At 39.9% G+C, this 21,501-nt stretch overlaps 2 protein-coding genes across 2 annotated transcripts; one reads left to right on the forward strand and one right to left on the reverse strand.

Moving 5' to 3' along the window:
- The first annotated feature begins 335 nt into the window (after positions 1–335).
- tmx2a (thioredoxin-related transmembrane protein 2a) lies at positions 336–5,212 on the forward strand. The gene is made up of 8 exons (XM_034689352.1): positions 336–612; positions 744–804; positions 2,142–2,255; positions 2,727–2,803; positions 3,043–3,149; positions 4,228–4,293; positions 4,410–4,539; positions 4,629–5,212. The coding sequence occupies exons 1-8, from the start codon at positions 424–426 to the stop codon at positions 4,806–4,808; spliced, it is 924 nt and encodes a 307-aa protein (XP_034545243.1). The 5' UTR covers positions 336–423; the 3' UTR covers positions 4,809–5,212.
- Positions 5,209–19,512, reverse strand: zdhhc5b (zinc finger DHHC-type palmitoyltransferase 5b). The gene is made up of 12 exons (XM_034689350.1): positions 19,379–19,512; positions 15,676–17,132; positions 14,230–14,351; positions 13,937–14,094; positions 12,597–12,769; positions 12,375–12,477; positions 12,175–12,266; positions 11,768–11,900; positions 9,852–9,960; positions 9,626–9,732; positions 7,884–8,818; positions 5,209–7,394 (listed from the first exon to the last, which is right to left on the reverse strand). Exons 2-12 carry the CDS (start codon positions 15,822–15,824, stop codon positions 7,289–7,291), a joined length of 2,187 nt encoding a protein of 728 aa, XP_034545241.1. The 5' UTR covers positions 15,825–17,132; positions 19,379–19,512; the 3' UTR covers positions 5,209–7,288.
- Positions 19,513–21,501: the final 1,989 nt, after the last annotated feature.

The raw sequence follows: 21,501 nt of genomic DNA on the forward strand, positions 1-21,501 counted from the left end.
ATGATGTAACAGAATGTACTCCTATGTATTCTTGAATGCACTTATGTATTGTGAAAATACAACGGTTTCAGATTTTTTAAGAGGTACTTTGAATACTAAGTATTTTTTAAAAGCAAGTTCTTCAGTACTTTAACTCAAGTAATAATCTGACAGAGCAACTTTCATTTGTATTGGAGTAATATATGACATGGAGTATCTATCCTAATATATATATATATATATATATATATATATGCTGTGTACTTTGTCCACCACTGCTGTCTTCTTCTACCTGTATATGAACACCTTTACTCTTTATTTAAAAAAAAAAAAGAGTAAAGGTGTACGCATGCGCAGCTGGATCGAGCGACCCTTGCCCTCGTCGGCAACTTCAGCTGTCATTCCTTCTCAAACGTCTCGCGGGCGGCCGTCGTGTCTCCAAGCATGGGTCTAATCACAGGAGTGTGTTCTTTCTTGTACCATCTACCTCAAATCTACAAATGGCTCCTGAAACCGTACTATATCACCTCGGTACTGATGACCGTCGCATTCCTGGTTGTGAGAAAGGCTCCCGGTCTGTGCGAATACCTGGCGACCCAGCGCGAGGACGGCAACTCCTGCGACTTTGACTGGGTGAGGACTGGAGCATGGTGGGGGGAGTGTTGCTATGCAGTTCTGTCTGCTGCTAAATATGGTGCTGATATAAAATGCAGGAGATAACTTACTGATGTTTCACAAAGTTGTGTCATGTTTTTGTTTTTCAGAGAGAGATGGAGATTCTGATGTTTTTAGGTGCAATAGTGGTGATGAAGAACAGGAGAGCAAGTAAGCGCAACCCCCCACACCACCTGGTTTCACATCTACGCGTTTATTTATGTGTAAACCAACTGATGGAAAACATGGCAGCAGCGTCTATTTACACTCTAAACAGTCACATCACTAACAGTGGCTCTTCCACAAAGCCTGTGATGCCCAGTTTCTCAGGTTAATTGATGCATCTAAGCAGAGGTGTCAAAAGTATTCACATTACTCAAGTGGAAGTATAGATACTAGGGTTTAAAAATACTTCTGTTGAAGTTGAAGTATCAGCTCAAGCGTTTTACTCTAGTAAAAGTGTAAAAGTACTGGTTTCAAAACTACTTAAAGTATAAAAGTAAAAGTAATGTAAGGGGAAAAAATGCCATTAAGGACAAAAGCTTAGGCTGCACTACAGGGGCCTATAGTGCACTACCCCACCTCCCAAAAAAACATGTTTCTAAAGGCCATAATGACTATAATGTTATATTAATATGTTAATGTGGAAATAGTTGGGTTTCAGCTGTTTCAGTCCTTTTTGGAAATAGTTGGGTTTCAACTGTTTCAGCTGCATTCATGCCCATTGAAAAAGAAAGCTTTTTCGTACGATGTAAATACATTAAAGAACCATATATGTGTACTACTGAGCATTAATGTGTTGCATGGAGCGGAGGTATGATGACTAGTTGCCTAAAAGTATGGTAATGGTGCAAAAAATCAAACTTCACAGGCATGTTATCAACAGCCTTTATGGAATCTAAATGTACTTTTTTTTTTGAACAATGTCTAGCCGAAATGAAAATAAGCCAAAATGAAATAGGAGTAATGAGGCTATTTTTAAAGTGTAAGGAGTAGAAAGTACAGATCATTGGGTGAAAATGTAAGGAGTAGAAGTAAAAAGTCGGCTGAAAAATAATTACTCCAGTAAAGTATAGATACCCAAAATTTCTACTTAAGTAAGGTAACAAAGTATTTACCAAAATTTCTACTTAAGTAAGGTAATAAAGTATTTGTACTTCGTTACTTGACACCTCTGCATCTAAGAAATACTAGTCGGATGCCATACTTTACCTTAAAATAGCCTGTGTTTAACATCACATCTCAAGGACACTCTAATTGTTAATAGTCAACCAAATAGGCATTTCCAACCCAATGTGTAACTGATTTTTACAATGTGAGAAACCCTGCAATGTGCATGCTTACCCAGGAAGAGCCTTACTTTAAACTGTGCTTTGTTTTGTCAACAAAAGAGTTGTAGTGATATCCAGTGACCTTGTATCAACAGTTTGAAGGTTGTATACCTCTGCTCCATTCATTCATTCATTAATTCATTCATTCTTTCTCCTGCCTCTCCCTCTCTTTCTCAGTCACACTGGAGCAGCACATAGGCAACCTGTTCCTGTTTAGCAAAGTGGCCAACGTCATCCTCTTCTTCAGGCTGGACATCCGGCTTGGCATCCTTTATCTTGCTCTGTGTGTTGGTCAGTGATGATGTTGTCGTATAACAGAAAGTGTACAAAGCTGATATTTTCTATACTGTGAACAGAGGGGAGGTCTTTCTTCCATAATGACCCAAATCATTTAATAAAACACTGAATAAGAATCAGGACCTTATTAGATCCAAATAGTGACTTTAATCTATATTTACCTACAGTTTTTATGGTATTTTATTAACAAAATAAGCAAAAAAAGTGACGATTTCATCTATAAAAATCAATATGATAGGAAGATAACTGCTTAAGCCCACGGGTGTGTTGGGACCTTTTACATACTTGTCTTGGATTTTTGTATCAAGCACTTAAGGTATTACGGACACATAATCTAATGTAATCTAACCCAGTTCTCCTTGGGTTTTATTGTAGTTTTTATTCAACTTCCTTTAGGCTTTTGTTTTCATTACAATGCTATCTCCCTCATGTAAACTGGTTTTCTTGATTTCCCCTCGTCTGCAGCCTTCGTTATGACCTGTAAGCCGCCTCTCTACATGGGCCCCGAGTACATCAAGTACTTCAGTGACAAGACAATAGATGTGAGTGTCACTCTACAGATTATGCTGAATTTGTGTTATGAACTAAAAAGACTTTTCAGAAGTACTGCAGAGCCTAAGACCTGTCTTTTCTAATCATTTTTATAACTGTTATCGTTTATATCACAGTGTTTGACCTCTAATTGATGGTGCCCCAGTCCTTTTTGTTGTTAGGTGTGAAAGATAAAGATCTTTATTTGTGTCATCTTTTCTCACTCAGTGTTGTGTTATTGAATCATTAGGAGGAGCTGCAGAGGGACACTCGTGTTACCTGGATTGTTGAATTCTACGCCAACTGGTCATCTGACTGCCAGTCCTTTGCTTCAGTCTTTGCTGACCTTTCCCTCAAGTAAGAGATTAGTAAAGCCAGACACAACTAGATACTGAGGACGACACTGTCTCTGTCCAATAATCTCATTGGCTGTGTTGCCTTCATGACAAGACAAGGAAGTTTAGTTTACAACCATGGTGTGTTCATTTTGGCTCGGCCAAGAGTTTTTAACTCAAAAAGCCGTGGCAGAGATCGCCGGTGTTTTGGTTTAAACCGTGACCCTGTTTACTGCCGACTTTCAGCCAGATGCATCCCACATGAACGTCTTTAGACGATCATTAAAAATCTGATGAGGATATTGAATCTTAAAAATCCCTCTGTGTTTCAACAGCTGTGAAAACTCCACAAACACAGTTACATGCAGCTGAAGGTCTCCAGTTTACAGGGTCACTTTTAAAACCGGAGCACTGTGAGAGACGCATTCGCTGTGGGCTGAGAGAAGACTACTGTTACAAGCTGCTAAATCAAGTGAATCACAGCTTCTTCTTTTGAAAAGTACACACACATACAAAAAAAAAAGGAACAAATAAAAAACAAATTTAAAAAAAAGAAATCAAGTGAATCACAGATGTGTGTGATGTTTTTGTGGACGGCAGGCTGAATAAAAACACTGCAGTTAATTTACCAATCAGACACGTTCAGCATTGCAGGCCCTGCCCCCAAAAAGCCCCGGGGCTTTTTTGAAAAGTACTACCCCCCTAGCAGGGGCTTTTTAGAGGGGAAATTATCTACCCCTGAACTACTTTTTCACCTGTCAAAACGCATGTAGTTCCGGGGTAAAGTTCCTCCGGTCGAAAAACGCCTAATTATGGTAATTGATATCTTTGGATATGGAATCTAAATTGTCTTAGATCATTAAATGATTGACCCAATATATCCCTGCCTTTCAGTATGAATTACTCTTTACAAGTTTAGGTTCTCAACTTATTCAAAAAACAAGATGAAACTTCTTTATGAGAAGCTCTGAATCAGTAATCATAATCCCATTCTTTGGTTACACTATTTTGTCCATGCTTAGTCAAACACTCTTCATAATTAAGTGTGATTTTAGTCTTCAGGTTTTTATATGAAGACTAAATGTCTGGTATGTCTTCAGGTACAACTGTACTGGACTCAGGTTTGGGAAGGTGGACATTGGACGCTATGGAGAGGTTTCCCAGAGGTCAGTTGTTCTCTCCACTCTGCACCGAGTTTAATGATGTTAACTTTGTTCACTCATGCAACAAATTCCTTTCTTTGACTGATTTTGTTTGAGTGCCTCTTCCTCTCTCTGAACAGGTATGGGGTCAGCACGTCTCCTTTGGCTAAGCAGCTTCCTTCACTGATTCTTTTTCAAGGAGGGCGGGAAAGTATCCGTCGTCCAATGGTAGACAGCAAAGGGAGAGCTGTATCTTGGACTTTCAATGAGGTAAATCATATCCGTGAAGGAGTTCACTGTATACCGAATAGTCACGCTCAGATGAATGCTAACACGAGGACTATTTCTTCCCTCACTAGGAGAACATTATCAGAGAGTTTAACCTCAATGAGATCTTCCAAAAGGCCAAGAAACTGGACAAAAGTCGTGGTTTGAAGGAAGAGGATCAGAACGGCGTTCAGCCTGATGAGGGCAGCGATGAGCCTCATACTGAAACAAACAATCTAGAGGAGCCCACAGAGAGCAAGAAAGACCAGTGAGGTGAGGAGGACTTTCAGAGAAGGGCTGCATGAAGTGTCGACTTTGCTTCTAATGTTTCCATGCCTTACATGACGGTAAAAGTCAAGATTACTGTGGATACAGAGATGAAAGTCGCTTCATGCCCTCTCTACGCTAAGTCTTTATTATGTCAAATAAATGCCCACAAGGCTGGACCAGGTTTGTCTGCTCCGTCAGGGTATGATGCTGTGAGTCTTGAAATGATATGCAACTATTTGAGGACATTTTAATAAGAACTTTGTTATTTTAAAACAAATATCTTTTTGTAATTCTTGTTTTTTCAGCATCTTATTGTGTTTTGCTGCCTGTATTGTGTGTTTGCTAATGTCTCATTTTCAACCAAAGCAAAAAGGTGTATCTGAAATAAAGATGTACACAAAGTTTATCAGTTTGACCTTTTTATTCTGAGAGGACATCTTTTTAAAAATTCTTTATAAGGCCATTTTGGAAATGTCTTTATGTACTCATTACAGATATTTGTTAAACTCGTTCCATTCATCACAGCCCACAATAGCAATATTTTATCTCACACAGAAGTATACCTACTATACTGAAAAGATCAGATTGTTCACCGGCCACCATTCTTGGCCAGAGCAGGAAGCAAAGTAACACAGGTTCTCTTTATCTCCGTACGATGGCCGCTTGTGCCATGAATGATGCTTCTTTTCTTTTTTGCCACCCACAATTTTCTCTCAAGTATTCTAGCCAGTGAAGCATTCAGCATGACAAACAATATCACATGCACACCGAAGACAAAAGCCTGGAAGGGTTGAAAAATTGTAACACAGTCGTTTGGGTTGAATGTTGATACTTGTGTGCTTCAAGCGTGTACTTTCTCCCAAAGACGTGCTACATTCAGCCAGCCTAAACATTCTACTGCAAACACCACTGTGGGCTTTGATAGTAAAAAAATAAAATAAATAAAAAAGCTTGACTGTAATGCCCAATCCTCAAAGACACAAATATGCATACACACCTCCATTCCTCTTAATAGTACTCTCTCAAAGTGGCTATTTGTGTACCTTTACAGAAGTTTCTCTAAAATGAGCAAGTAAATCAAGATTTTTTTTCCTTTGAAAAATGTAAAAAAAAACAAAAATTAATAAAAATTAAAATGTGCTTGCTCCACTCTGAATGTTTTCAAGGCAAAAGAAAAACAATCTCCATTGCAAACTAGTCCCTCTTCAAGAATCTATTCAGTGGCATGTCGCTTTTACAATTTCTTTTAAAGCATTTTCAAAAAAATATTCATAGTTCCTTTTTTTGTCAAAAATAAACTGGTAGAGACTGTTTTTTAAAATAGTGTCTAAAACTACAAAGTTTTCTTGTCTTTGTGAAATAAATAAGCCCTTCCCTCGCTGCCCCTATTTGGCTGGCCATGTGTTAAAGGTATGAGGTTCTGCTAGCATCTTGACTGACTGAGACAAAACATCGAAGAAAAGAAGAAAAATAATAACACCAACAAGACAAACGATGATCTTAAAGCTACAAATAGATTTTGCATAATGTCTCTAGCTTTAACATTATAAGCGTACATTCCACAAAGATGTTTGTGCTGAAATCTCAATTCAGAAATTTCTTTGTGGCTTTCAAAAGTTAAGCTCAATTATTTTGCCACTTAAGCTGTCCACTAAAGGACTGTCTTTCTCTTTGGATGATGTTAACTCCAGCAAGAGCTTATGAGTGGCTGATGCAGCCATTTAATACAAACAGGCAACTGATTTGAAATCGCTTTCATGAATAATTACACACAGTACATCTGCCACCCTCATCAATATTCACCTTCAATACCTGACAATATGACCCAGTAATAATCTGTAAGATTTAATACATTTATATAAAACAACATTTTAAAAAAAGATTTATAAAACTAAAACGATACTGTGTTTATAGGTCGGGCTCTTCTCTCAATGATTCTTATCCATAAACAGGTCATGTGGTCCGTTCAGACAGTACAGAAGAAGACGTTTCTATTGGTCAACAGTCCTGAATCCACTCTAAAACTCCAAACCAACGGGATAAAGACCGTATTTTCCTTGAAGGTGTCAAACACAGCGATCAACACTCTGTGTGCTATGTACCAAAGTAAAACAGCAACCCATTGGAGAGCTATGCATGTTGGATTGACATATCTGTACCCTGTAATGATACAGTCACATCAGTCTATGGCTCACAAAGTGGCTGAATGGAGACAAATTGATCCTTGAAAAATAAACCGTAGTCCCTTTTTTTACTCTTTGTTCAAATCTGAAAAGCTAGCAGAGAAGAGTGGCCAGAAGCTTACAAAGATAACAAAGTGAGTACCGCATGGGCCTGCTCCTGCTCCTGGAGTCCATTGCTGCGGAAAGAGTTGTTTCTCAGGGTCCTGCAGTCGTGAATAATATCCAGCTCAGGTAAGTGGAAGCAGTCCAGAGACTTGTTCTCCTCCTCCTTGTGATAGACCATGAAGGATGTCTGTCACTCAAACCGATATCTCGTAAGTGGTCCCTCCGACGCCTGTTACCTTCTTCACCCCGCCCCCTGGTCTGGATGAGGTGTGATTGGCCAAGACTGGGCGAGAGGCGGATCTGATTGGACAGCCATCAGGAAGGGAAGAGGGATTGTGGGGGGTGGGGGGGATTTGGGAGGAGGATAGAGAATAAATGGAAGTGGAGGTGAGTGGTTCTACTTTAAAAACAATAAACAAGCACACACTGTAAAAATATTTCACTACCATTGATCTTGTAAGGCATTTGGTTACTAAACCTAGTGAGTTGGAAGAAAAGGAAAAAAGGACAGATATAAAGGGCAGCATGGTGAGACATGCTTTCATCAGGCTAATCACAAAACAGCATGCTTAAACATATCAACTGCACCAACACAACTTCCAGACAGACATCCAACTGTTACTAAATAAACAGGTGAGACTGTAAACTGTTAAAGAGGAAAAGGAAGACTCACACAGATCAGGGAGGAAGAGGAGGGCTGACACAAACCAGGGAGGAAGAAGAAGAGGATTATGAGGGAAAGGAGAAGGAAGAGCAGGCTGATGGATCTGCGGACGGATCACTACTCACTGTGGAGCCTGTTGCCCTCCCCCGGCTCCCCCCCCTCCCAGCACAGTGCCTCCTCCTGTGGGCCGAGGCTTGTGCTGAGGCCCTGCCTCCCCAGTGTAAGACTGAGACTTCCCGAGGGAGAGCCCACGGGGTGGCGGGGAGACAGGAGGCTCTAGTGAGCGAGCCCCAGGGGAAGAGGATGAGGAGGAAGGGTTTCGAGGGACTCGGGAAGAAGGGTCGTGGTTATGATGGAGCAGGTGCTGTATCTCGGGAGGCCCGGAGGAGGAGAGAGGGGGTGGGCTGACGGCACGAAGGTAGGCCCTGTGGGGGGAGGAGAAAGTGGCAGAGCCCTGGAGAAGCTGCCCCTCCCTCTGCTGGGCAATCTGAGCTGAGAGGAAGGGCGACGTGTAGCCCTGCAGTGAGCTACTGGGTGACACCACCTCAGGCTGGCCTATTAAAGTCACTGAGGGAAACAGAACTCGAGGTTTCTGAGGCGACAACTCATGGGCAGCCGACTCAAACTCTGGGCTCTCGGAAGGAGTCAGCAGGCTGTCATAGGACAAGCTGCCATTCCGAGGCGTCTGATTGGCCAGGCTTTTGTAGCTGGTGTCTGTGGTGCCCTCTGATTGGAGCGTGGCCAGTGGGTTATGTGCTGTGTGCGCTGAGCGCAGACTGGAGGAGCGAGAGCCGCCAGTGGACAGAACCAGAGAGGATGGGTAGGAGGTGTAGGAGCGCCCAGTCAGGGAGTGACCAGACATGCCCCCTGACATCCCCCCAGCAGTCCCGCCAGGGCCCCCGGGGCCCTCACCCCTCTCCCCTCCCCCTCTGCGCACCCCTACACCTCCTCCAACTACTGTGGCCCCGTCCAGGCTGCTCGGCTCCGAGCGGTAGCTGGGTTGGCGGCTGGACTGAAGAATGGAGGGAGATGGAGAGTCCAGGCTCTCCCCACGGATCATCTGAGGAGAGGAGAGAGGAGGAGAAACAGACCAAAGGCAGAGAGTGGGAGGAACAGTGTGATGAAGATGGAGGTTGGAGCGAAGAAGAGGGAAGAAAGATGAAAACACCATGTTACCTCACGGACAGATAACATTGAACCAAAAACAACTGTTTGTCTACAGAACATGAAAATAAAAAAAAAAAGTGGTGGGGAAAAATCAGATGCTTGACCGGTGCTCTATTCCATCATCACACTACTGGATTGGAAACATTGACTGGCTTAACAAGCACTGACACTGCATGTCAAAGACTGTGTGTGTCAACACATAAATGGAAGTACAATTACATACAGTACAGAAAGTACACATTCCAGTCAATGCAAGTCTCAGGGGAAAGGATAGGTCCACTTAAACACACAGAGACTGTCAAAGGGAAACACACACACGTCCACTCATTCAGACATACACACACACATACACACACAGATGACACTAGCTGAGACTTACTGATCGACCGATGGCCACTGAATGATCAATTCAAAGTAAAAACAAAAAAGAGGGGCATGGTATTAACCACAAAGAAAACCAGAAGGGCCAGGGTGTTTCAGACTATCTATTACATTCATCTGTTGGATATTGTTTGCTTGTTTTTCTTCATTCTTTTCTAGCAAAAAAATATTAATATCTCAGTTTTTTACTAATAAAAAAATATGCTTTCAATGTAATAATCAACAAGGTTGTGTACATTTAAACAGTATCTAAGTGATGTTATGAGTATTGTTTATATCCAGTGCATTGAGATCCTTATAGGTGAAGACTGATATGTACCTTGTTTGGGTGTGAGAGCGCAGCGTGGTTCCTTCCTGGGCTACTGTAAGGAGGTCTGTATTTGTACATTGACGGTGTGGCTGGAGCTTCAGTCAGCAAGCTGCTCTCTGAGAAACCACAAGTGACATTTGGAGAAGTGAATCTAAAGCAGCTTAATGCTCAGTTATCACAATTGACATAATTATTCATCTGTATCTGTGTAAGAGCTTGTGTGCGTGTGTCTCACCCTCTGTGTCAGCACGAGGGAGGCCAGGGTACCGAAGCTCTGGCTTTGGAGGAGGTGGAGGCTCTGCATCAGCTGACTGGCTCTCCATCTGATCTAGACTGCTCTTGGACTGGAAAAGACACAAAGTCAAGAAGTATCAGGGAATGTTTAGAGAAGAGAAATGAATCAGAAACCAATAAATTGAAGTGACTGCTCGGTCACATGGTACATTGAGATTGCAACACGATGTAACATCATAACAGGATGTCGTGTTTTAAAAGGCGTAGTGCAGGTTGATACTTGTAACCTGAGCTGTGTAGTTGTATGTGGATAGAGCTGTCATAAGCACTTCTTGAGTTCTGTATTTTTAAGCACTGTCAAGCTTCTAGCTTCTGATAAACTCTCACTCTCACTCATGCACTCAAACTGCTTTTAGTCTCATCACATGCAGCAGCAAAACATTTGACAGTGATTGTTGCTGCTCTTGATTTGTGCTCTTTGGCAAACCCTCTTCAGTTAGTTGTGATCATAGACAATGTAGTCTATGAAAACTAATAAATAACATAATTTTTAACAGATGTGCACAGTGGATTATATTCCGTATCCAAAAGTCATGCATGTTACCAGTTTTGGACACCTGATGCACATCTAGGGTTGCAAAATTCCAGGAATTTTCAAAGCTGGAAACTTTCCATGGGAATTAACGGGAATAAACCAGGAATTTACTAAATTGAAGGTTGGCTCTTAATAGGGAACATAAATGTAGTTGGGGAAAATATATTTTAGCATAATCCTGACTAAAACAACCAGATTTCATGTACAGTTGAATATCTATGCCACTCCTCACCTCAATCACATGCACATTGCACACTGCTTACTGCAGGGCTATCAAGACCACACCCCTATATGCACTTTTCATTTAACATTTTGAATGGGACTTTGTTGGGATTGCATTTTTGTTAATTTTTGAATGGGTTGGGTCGGGGGGATGAGTAATATGTAACTCGATGTTCATGTTTTTGTTCTTCAATGAAAGAATTGATTGTTCAATAAAATATTTACCACTTGATAAAGTTCTACAAATAAATCTGTTTAAATTGTATTATTTTGGATGGATGTCTGCTTATAACAAAACAAATATTTATGCTTGTATATGATACCTTTCCATTAAATTAACATCAATTCCCAGTTAATGCCCATTAATTCCCATAAATTCCAATTTGGAATATTTCCAAAATTCCCCAGCTTAACGTCCCATGGAAATTTACCGTATATTTTCCACCCCTTTGCAACCCGATGCACATCTGTACAACTTGTCTTCAGAAAGGACCTTCAACCTGTAATTATCTCTAAAGCCTGACAGATTAATAAAACACTCAAACCAGCCTGACCAGTTGGCTTTATCAAACATGCTATCAGCTTCATGCCATGCTACACAGACGACATGTTTGAAGATACCAATCAGGAACACTGTGTAACAATGTAAGTATTAGAGAATATGTAAAGCAGTGTGAAACACAAAGGCTGCAAAAGCAGATGAAGCTTCAATGTAATTAATTATCACTTGAGTCCACCTCTCATTCTGACACCTCTCCAAACACAGACACAGGAGCGTGTCTCAACTCATAACTGGCCTTGTGTGATTTCTAACACTGACCTGATTCATAATGAAAACAATCACAAACTGGGATGTTTGAGCCTGCCACATAATGCTAACTGCTCTTACTTGTTTTTCCATTAACTAGATAAACATATACAGTTTCCCTTACAGGCAGAAACAACGTTTTCTACATGACATATTTCATCCCACAGCAACATCACAAAAGTGGAACTTACAGTAGTGTTCCAAATATTTCTGAACAACACAAAAAAGCATGAGAATGTTTGTGGTGTATGCTTGTCTTTGTTGTGTGTTTGTTGGAGGCAGTATGACTCACCCTAGTGCTGTGTCTGTCATTCTGGATGCCGTTATCCAGGACTTTCGCTTCAAGCTGTGCCTCAGTAAGAGCCGGTCTTAGAAATGGTGGCTGTACTTCTACTGCCTGGGGGCTCCGCAATCGCCCCATGTATCTGTGAGAGGGAACATGCACATACAATAGAATTCAAGTCAATTGAAACACATCAGAGAATCTTACTTCAGAAACTCCGTACTATGAGGGATTGTACTCATGTATTCCATTAACTGAACAAACAAGTGAGAACTAAACAAAGACAATGCTGAAAAAGTGGAAGGATGGAGAGAGCAACCAAAATGCAGAGGATGCAGGGAAATGATCATTCCATAGCGCTGTGTTGAAAGAGAGGAGTAAAAGGGTGTGTAGTGAGGAGAAGGGAGTGGGCTGACCTGGGGGCCTGGGAGCTGCACAGCACATGTGAAATATTCTTCATGCAGCCGTTGGTGAAAGGGTTCACCCCGCCCCTAAACTTCCCTGTCACCTGCAGTGAGGGGGAGGCGAAAAAAAAAGGTTAGACCTCACATGGACACCGACATCACTGATCATAGTTACAGGACATGAAAAGCAGACGTTCATAACCAGCTATTACCTGTTCATTTGTGGTCCTACCCCGGGCCACTAACACCATGTGGAACCCAGTCAGGCCAGCAACTGGGACAAAAAACAGACCAGCCACACACATTACAGCCATACTGAGAGGAGAGAGTCAAGGAGGTTATCACATTTTTTTTTTTTAAATCCCAGGCTGAAAATCTTAAGTGTAAAATCCTCCTGGGACTTTATGGCAGCAGAGTGCCAGGTGAAAGGATACGTTACAGCAGCATGTGGCGTGTCCAGCTGCTGACGGTGGTGCAGGACATACACAAGGCCAAAGCCAAATATGTTTATGATGTGAGTGGTCAGTGAGAGCAGGAAGAGGAAGAAATGGCGATAATTCCTTCGACCGATGCAATTGTTCACCCATGGACAGTGATGGTCAAAATCCTGATAGAGCAGAAGGGCAAATGCCAACAAGGTGCAAGATTAGAATTAACAATTTCTACCTCTAATACACACAAAGAAACTAAGAATCTGGGACAGATACACCGTGTTCCAAATTGTTATGTAAGTTGCATTTTTGTGAATATTTTAAAAACTATGTTAACAGTCATTTTCAAATTTGTCAAGAAGTCAGATAGTGAATATATTTCTTCAACTGTGTGGTTAAAATGATGCTTTTCAAATTACGTTGGCTGTTTTTTTAAATAAATGCAGAATCTGCAGAAATGAGTGTGCCAAATTATTATGCAAGTTGGTGATAAGAGCATATAACTTGTGAAAATTAAAAACTAGGAACCATTTTTAATCTTCTATTGATTGAAAATAATAATATTTACTACAACTGTATTCAAAATTCAACAAAAACAACTGTTTTATTTACATTTGTATACAAAGTAAAACTGTTAAAGTCTTTAAAACATTACAAATCTAAAGTGTTTCTCAAATGTCCAATTTAACCTCCTTGTCTTTCAGTGAGGGTCAGAGGTCACTGGTAAACAGATTTAGTGAAGTTTCTGATGACTTCTCTGCTGACTCTGTGAGCTGTACCTTGTATGGCTTTCCAAAGATGCTCTTTTGAGCTGTATTTCTTGCTATTACTGTCAATTATCTTTTTTATTATTGACCACAAGTTCTCAGTCAGGTTGAGATCAGGTGAGCAGGCAGGCCAGTTCATGAGGATCAACAGTTGAAGAAATATATTCACTATCTGACTTCCTAACAAATTTGAAAACGGCCATTAACATAGTTTTTAAAATATTCACAAAAATGCAACTTGCATAATAATTAGGAACACGCTGTAATCTAACAGGAGATTACTAAATTTGTTATGAAATAAGTTACCTTAGAAACTAGAAGACAGACACAGTCACAACAGCAAAGGAAGAGAAGCTTAGTGCTGCTGACTGTCATACTGACAGCTTTAGACACAAGCTTTAATAAAGAGCTATGGATAACTTTAAGTTCCACTGGTATTCTGTTAGTATGTGAAAATTATAGGAGTAGTAAATATAATAAAAAGGTCATAATATTAACCCCCAACCAAATTCCTATTCAAAAATATTGATACAATGAAAGATAATATGACCAAAGAAAGCCCAACAAATGTTTTACCTCCACACAGTTGTCGCAGACCGAACAGTGCGAGCAGCGTGGCGGACGGTAGAAGCGGCAGGTTGAACACCACTTCATGCGCACCTGGATGCCTTTGATCTCCACCGTCTTGTACAGGGGAGCGCGGAAATCGTCCTCCTTATCCTCATCCTCCTCCGCTAAAGACAACAGACGCACAGACAGAGATCACACAAACATCATCACACCAGTTATCACTCAGTAAATGATAGAGGATAGTTGTTGTTTTTTTTATTCATACACTTGCACACAAAAACTTGCTGATGTGTGTTTACCTCTGGGGAAGACTCCAGGGTCCATAAAGGTGGCCATGCAGAAGTTGGCAAGGGTGAAGAGGAAGATCACAGCAATGTAAATTGGAATGACAAAGGAGAAATAATCTGTCAACCATGGGCACCTAGAAGAAATGGGAAAAAAGGACAGAATGTTATAACAGGCTTGGATTGCTGCACGTGTTGGTAAATCAGAGAAAGAACAAATGAACAAATGAACAAATGAACAGGTTTAGTTTTGTTTAGTTAATTACAGTATCGGTGTCTTGTATCGCTCTAGGCATTGCTTTACACTCAATGTTCAAAAAATAATTGTCACAACTCATTTTACCCATTATTAATTATGCTGACATCATTTATAAAAATGCAGCTAAAACGAATCTTCATCCTCTCAATGTTACAATGTTACAATAGACTCTGCAGATTTATATTTAGGTTATTCTTTTTTCAAACACCATTGCATAATGTTTGACAGTCTCGGGTGGCTCCCTCCAGACATAAGACGACTTTTTCACTGGTATCAGTTTATTTTCAAATGCTTTCATTTTAACTTTCCTGATTGTTTGAAATATTATTTAATACCTTTAACTTAAAGTTACTCGTAATGAAGTTCAGATTGTTTTATTTTGACGGTACCATTTTCAGCCAAGGAAGTTGGTAAAAAAAAGCTTTTATGTTTCAGGCTCCTTCCAACTGGAATAATATACCTTTAAATATTTGTTCTGTATCTTCTTTCCCGTTACTTAAAAATTATTTGTTTTCCCATCTCAAAACAAACTGTTTTCAGTAAAGCCCTCACTGTTCCTCTACCTCCTTTACTTATTCATACATTTTTTATACAGATTATTATTATTATTATTTTGTGCATGTTTAATCAATGCTCCTCTAGTTTACTGAATTTTGTTTTATTTTTCTCTTGTCGATTGCACCAACCCGTTTTGTTGTTGCTGTTGTTTTTGTTGTCAAGGCTGTTTATTTTCTGACTGTTGGTGTTTTTTTGTATGTTTGTTTTTGTTTTTGTTTTTAAGGGTTCATGATTTGTTGTATATTTTGTATTGTACTGTTTTCTATTTTGTCATTGTCTGTCTGGGACCCCTCTAAAACGAGATGGCAGATCTCAAGGGGTTAATCCCAATTAATTCATTTCGTCTTTGGAGCTTAATCATTGACTGCTGAAAAGCCCCTCTGCGATATGATTTAACCCTTGACAGCTCAAATGAAGCTGTTCATCTCACATATGACCATGAGGATAAGTGTGTGATTGGAAGTCTTGCTACTGAAATGTACAAGTTTGCTCAGTAAACTTTGTCTGTAAAAAATGTATATGTCTTGGGATAAAACATAATAAGCATGGGGATATTTACACATTCAGTTATGCAGGAACACACTGTGTACATACATGTATGCCCTCTGGATAGTGTGCGTTTTACCCATGAAAATGTTACTCACGTGAAGCAGAAGAAAAGGGTTGTGGATCCGACCAAGAAGGTGGTGGCTGCAGACACGGGGACATATCTGCTAGGTCGAAATGGACGGGGAGGAGCAGAAGCAGGGCCACCTACTCCTCCCCCAACCCCCCCACCACTGAAGCCTGGCATCAGAGACTGAGAGAGGGGGGAGGAAGACAGAGAGAGGGAGGTAGATGTCTACACTCTACCTAGTGTTATGGGTGCTCTACAGGTCAAAATGGAGAGTATGTTGATTTCTAGGAGGGGCCATGACTGCAGACTGGAAAAGAAAACCAACACTATGCAAAGCAGTGATTCAGCAGCAACATGAGGGATTCTCTGTGTTTAGTCACTGAATGTCTCACTGCACTAGTACAATCACTCAAAACCAGATGATTCTTTTCTAATATAGCAATATACAGCTCTTCTTGCATGTGTACAGGTTGAAAATACTCAATTTGTGTGCATATTTGTAGGAGAGGCTTAGTAAAACCAAAAACATACAAAAGCAATGTGATACAAAAATATGTGTAGGTAATTCATAAATATTCTTTATGGCTTATTGTAACCGTATTTGGTGCAAAAATTTGAATAAAACAGATCTTAAAAAGTGTCCTGGCACCAGTGCAACCATTACATAGACTAAAGCACAGACACTTGCACACTCAGCTAGAACTTGAGCATTTAAGGTTTGTCTCTGTTCATTTAACTCAAGTGTTAACATAAATGCTTATCCCTGTGCTCGACTTCTGATTTTGCCTCTCAGAGAAAATGTATTTAAAAAGAAAAGACAGGAAAATTAAAGAGGTAGTGGGTGGAAAGCCAGCAGGCTCACAGCAGAAGCACATAGAGGAGAACAGGCAGAGGATTGAGTGCAGCAGCTGCTGATGACTTCTGTGATTGTCCCGAGAGGGCTTATTTAGGCACTGGGTGGGTGGAAGAAACTAAGGATGGCGGCAGGAGGGACAAGTCCAGCGTTACAAACGAAGTCAGCAGGGGAAAACAACTGAACCAACACATTTCATTTTTGAGCCGGTTACGTGAAGCTGCTTTTACATCAAACAAAAAAAGTCCAGCTGGATTTTCCTTTTTGAAAAAATCTGCCAAAAGGTATTCAAAATGATGTCAAGCCTTGCCTTTACAAGTAGCTCGAATAGCAAAGCAGAGTCCTCTTGAGCTTTTGAGACCCCTCCCCTCAGTTCTTGTAAGGATAAAATCAACTCATTCCAAACAGAAGCCCTGTGTACGTCACTGAGGTGTCTCCAAGGTAGGCCAGGTCTGTGTGAAGAGACCTCTCCCACCTCCGAATTCTCTGCAGATAGACCTCATTTCCCATTTTGCATCTCCTGAACAAAGCCATGTACAGCTGTGGTGTTATGTCGTCGGATGCATCTTAATCCTTTCATTCAATTCGTCCTCTGTCAACCACTGGCTCTGTTGGTAAGCTGTTGGAAGGCCCTGATGGAAATAAATGAATACACTTTACTGAACTGGACAAACAGACAAACACAAATGTTGCAGATAGATAGAATTTAGAATTTTGTTTCTCTCCAATACTTTTAGAATTGATTTTGAAGTTATTTTACTTGTTTTTAAAGCTCTTAAAAGCCTTGCTCCTCCATACATCACTGATCTCCTGTCATGTTATGTTCCACCATGATTACTGAGGTCCTCGAATGCTTCCCTTTTAAATGTTCCTTGAGTGTCTCACACAGGCACCGGCCTGAGAGCTTTCTGTTTTTACGCCCTTAAGCTATGGAACTGTCTGCCTCTATTTCTCTAAACTTGTTAACTCTACCTTATTTTTAACTTTTCTTTCCACCATTACTTATTTTATTAATTTTACTGTATTGATTTTATTATATTTTTAAGTATTTAGCCATGCCATTTATCATTTCACCATTGCTGTTGTTTTCTGTCTCTCTGTTATTCTGTGAAGCACTTTGGGCTGCATGTTCTTATGTATGAAAGGTGGTGTATAAATAAAGTTGAGTTGAGAATACTCAGTCAGAATGTGCCAGTTAATTGCATGTCACATAAACATTGCAATACTGAACAGGGTTATTGCACATTGCAGATATTGCTCATATCATGCAGGCCAAACAAAACTAAAGAATTAGCTTACTTTTAATAACCTCTTGTATGAAGATGCCCCTGTTATCTTTAAACCTCAAATGTCCCTGTTAAACTTTGATTTTTAACTTATTCGTGCCCTCATAGCCCCTCCCCTCAAACCCTTCCCTCCTGCCAGAAAGTATAAACTGAAAAACCAATCATTGAAAAAAAAAAAAAGCATTCAAAAAAAGAAAAACGTCATGAAAAAAATATGTCATTGGGAAAAAAAAGTGACATTAAATAAATATAATATGATTGTCATTCAAAAACAAAGTAGGATGCAAAAAAAATCTATAAATTAAATAATATAACATTTGATGTGTGTGATATTAACTTCAGTGGAACGTTTTCAATGCCAATACCTGTTTTGATGCCGGTACACTTTTTTACAATGCCAATGTTTCTTTTTTCAATTTCAGGGTGTGTTTTCAATGCCAAATTTTACTTTCAATACCAAACATTCAAGTCATCGTTTTGGCTCCATAGTTATGGTAGACTCATATAAAAAAAAAGCAGGTGTTTCCATCATATTTCACAACAATCAGAATGACTAACCACCTTAGTACAGTCTTAAAAAGAACACATTTGGTTGCATTACTCATAAAAAAGTTGCTCAACAGCCTGTTGTTAAACAGACAGCTGCCACCTCTATGCCCTCAGGTGGTCACAGTAAACACCGCCCACTACTGGGAATCCAAAACACCATGAAGACAAGGATCAGGGTGGACGCCTTTGTGATACACACACACACACACACACACACACACACACACACACATCAGATAGATAAACCTCATCTCCAGATTAAAAAACTCGTCCGTGCGGTGTGATCACCCTGAAAACGGATCCAGAGCAACGGTGTAATCTGATAGTTTGGACACACCCCTCTTCTCAACAATCATCATTACCAACTAATACAAAGCTAAGTCCGAAGTGTCAGTGTGTCTGTTGTTAATCACCTCATCTACCCCATAACAAATCCCCCCCTGACTATAATGGCTGTTAATCCTAAAAGCTCCGAGTCCAGCAGCCTTGTCTGTGCTGTCACCGTGACAAGCTACATCTTCGAGGAAGACGATCGAGACATGTTTATGAAATTAAGATACAGGGACACACTGACAGTCTTAGGGTGGTTTCTTTGTCGAATGTGCATTATCTAATAAAATATCATATCACCTTTTGAATCATATGGTGAGAAGGCGAGACGTGAAACAACAGGCCAGGGCAGAGCTAGGATTCAGTCCAGACAAGTAGAGCTACCACTATCTGCTCTCACTACAATCATCCTCACTAACACTTTTATTGGTATCACTACATATGAGCCACTGAGATATTCTAATTCGATGTAAAATAAATAATAAATATAGTAATAACATGTACTAAAGCAAGCCGCACTTAGTAACCAGTTAGTTCTTACCTAGCTACGAAAGTTTTTTTGCGACACTGCTCAGTCCTTTACCACGGCTACAAGAGTTAGCTAACGTTACCTGAAGCTTTACACAGGCGGAGTACATTTCATTCAGATATATCTATGGGTCTGTATCACTTAATACTAAGCACGGCAGGGAGGTAGGACAATCAGGACATACCTAATATCGCACATTCGAGCTGTCTTGTCTGTAGGGTGTTGGTCGTTACGGTCCTCCTTGAGTTAGCCGCTAGCAAACTAGTTAGCTCGCCTGCTGCTAGGCCGACACCGGAATCCCGGAAGTAGTCCGACGTCCCTCAGGTGGGGTGAGACAGCCAATCAGAGACCGAGACAGAGGAGGCGTGGTCTAATGGAACAGCCCAAACAACTCGGTGTTAACAGAAAGAATAGTTGTGACCTTCATTTAACTCTGTCACTAGATAAAGATGAACGACCACTTCTCAAAACAATATATAATAAATAATATAACACCCCATTTTACGGTAGAGGATTAGGGCCACTGAACAAAAAAAAACAATTGGTTCAATTAAAAATATATATATTATTATTCTGAGATTAAAGTCAGAATTCTGAGAAAAGGGTCAGAATTATGGGATTAAAGTCAGAATTCTGAGAAAAAGTCAGAATTCTGAGATTAAAGTCAGAATTCTGAGAAAGAAAGTCAGATTCCTCAGATTAAAGTCAGAATTCTGAGATTAAAGTCAAAATTCTGAGAAAAAAAGTCAGAATTCTCAGATTAAAGTCAGAATTCTGAGTTTAAATCAGAATTCTGAGATTAAAGTCAGAATTCTCAGATTAAAGTCTGAATTCTGAGATTAATTTCAAAATTCTGAGATTAAAGTCAGATTTCTGAGAAAAAATTGGGCATTAATCTCAGAATTCTGACCGTTTTCTCATAATAATAATAATAATAATAATAATAATAATAATTTAAAAAAAATTGAAACTTATAATTGTGGCCCTAATTCTCTTCCGTACCATCTAATAAGATTTTTGATCAGTCATTTCGCAACAACCAAGTGCACATTCCTGAAATGCCCCTCCATGCCATTTCTGGTGAGATTTTTGTCTACTTGAAGTGTATTTACATCAGTGTTTACTTTTTTTTTATGAGATGTTTTGCATTTGAAGGTGTCCCTGATGAATTTATTCATCAGGTACTTAATATTATCAGAGTTGTGGTTTTAGGTTGCCATTACATTGGGACCCCCTTGAAAACGAGATGCTGCATCTCAAGGAGCTATCCTATAATAAATAAATTACAATTACATTATGTGTTGTGAATTGATAAGGATTTGTGAGAATAACACATTTCCCCCAAGCTACAGTAGCTTGTAAAACAATTTTGTTGGGAGGTTTTCATCACAGATGGTCCAATCAAATCGCCTACAACAGATCCACCTACAATGAAGCTGAATCCTGCATGATCAGAGTGATAATACAGAAATTAAGAAAAAAGGAAATTTAAAGCATTATCAAACCAGGACAAAATAATGTACTCATATTTTTCAAGGTTCCGAACAGAATAGTTTCAACCTGAAATAATAGTATTTTTGATAATTGTACACATATTAAACTTTGATTCACATTGTTGTCTTCACATTCAAAGAGATGCACCCATGTAAATAATGTGATTATTTGCAACAGCATGTCAGCCTGTAGATTATTTGATGAGCTCTCATATAAGCTGGCAGGTTGATGAGTTGAATGAGTTCACATTCTGGTGTCCCTAAACAGTCACTGAAATAGTGGTACTGTATGTCAGTCAGGAAACAGTCCACATATTTAGTGTTCTTTGCCCCATTTGCATTTACTTGCACAAACACAGCTTGATGAATACAAAACAAAAGGTTCATCACATCCCTCATATGAGAGATTTATCATAAAATTTCAATGTTGAAAAGTACTTTAAAAAACAACAGACAGCCCAGATAGAGCCATGGATTCATCTACTTGTTAGTTTCTTTTATATATATACATATATATACACACACATATATATTGGCCTTTATTTGATAGGACAGCTAAAGAAAGACAGGAAATGTGGGGAGTGGAGAGCGGGGGAGGACATGCAGTGGATGGTCGACCGGCCAGGAATCGAACCAGCGACCCCTGCGACGAGTGGTATGGCCTCTGTATGTGGGGCGCTTAGACCGCTAGGCCACCAGCGCCCCAACTTGTTAGTTTCTTAAAGAAAATGTATAATATCTGCAAATGAGTATGACATTTCTTAAGTGCATACCAGTCTTCCAACTTAGCACAATAAACACAAAACATGGATTT

The sequence above is a fragment of the Notolabrus celidotus genome, chromosome 8 (assembly GCF_009762535.1).
Source record: "Notolabrus celidotus isolate fNotCel1 chromosome 8, fNotCel1.pri, whole genome shotgun sequence".
In the NCBI taxonomy this organism is placed as follows: Eukaryota; Metazoa; Chordata; class Actinopteri; order Labriformes; family Labridae; genus Notolabrus; species Notolabrus celidotus.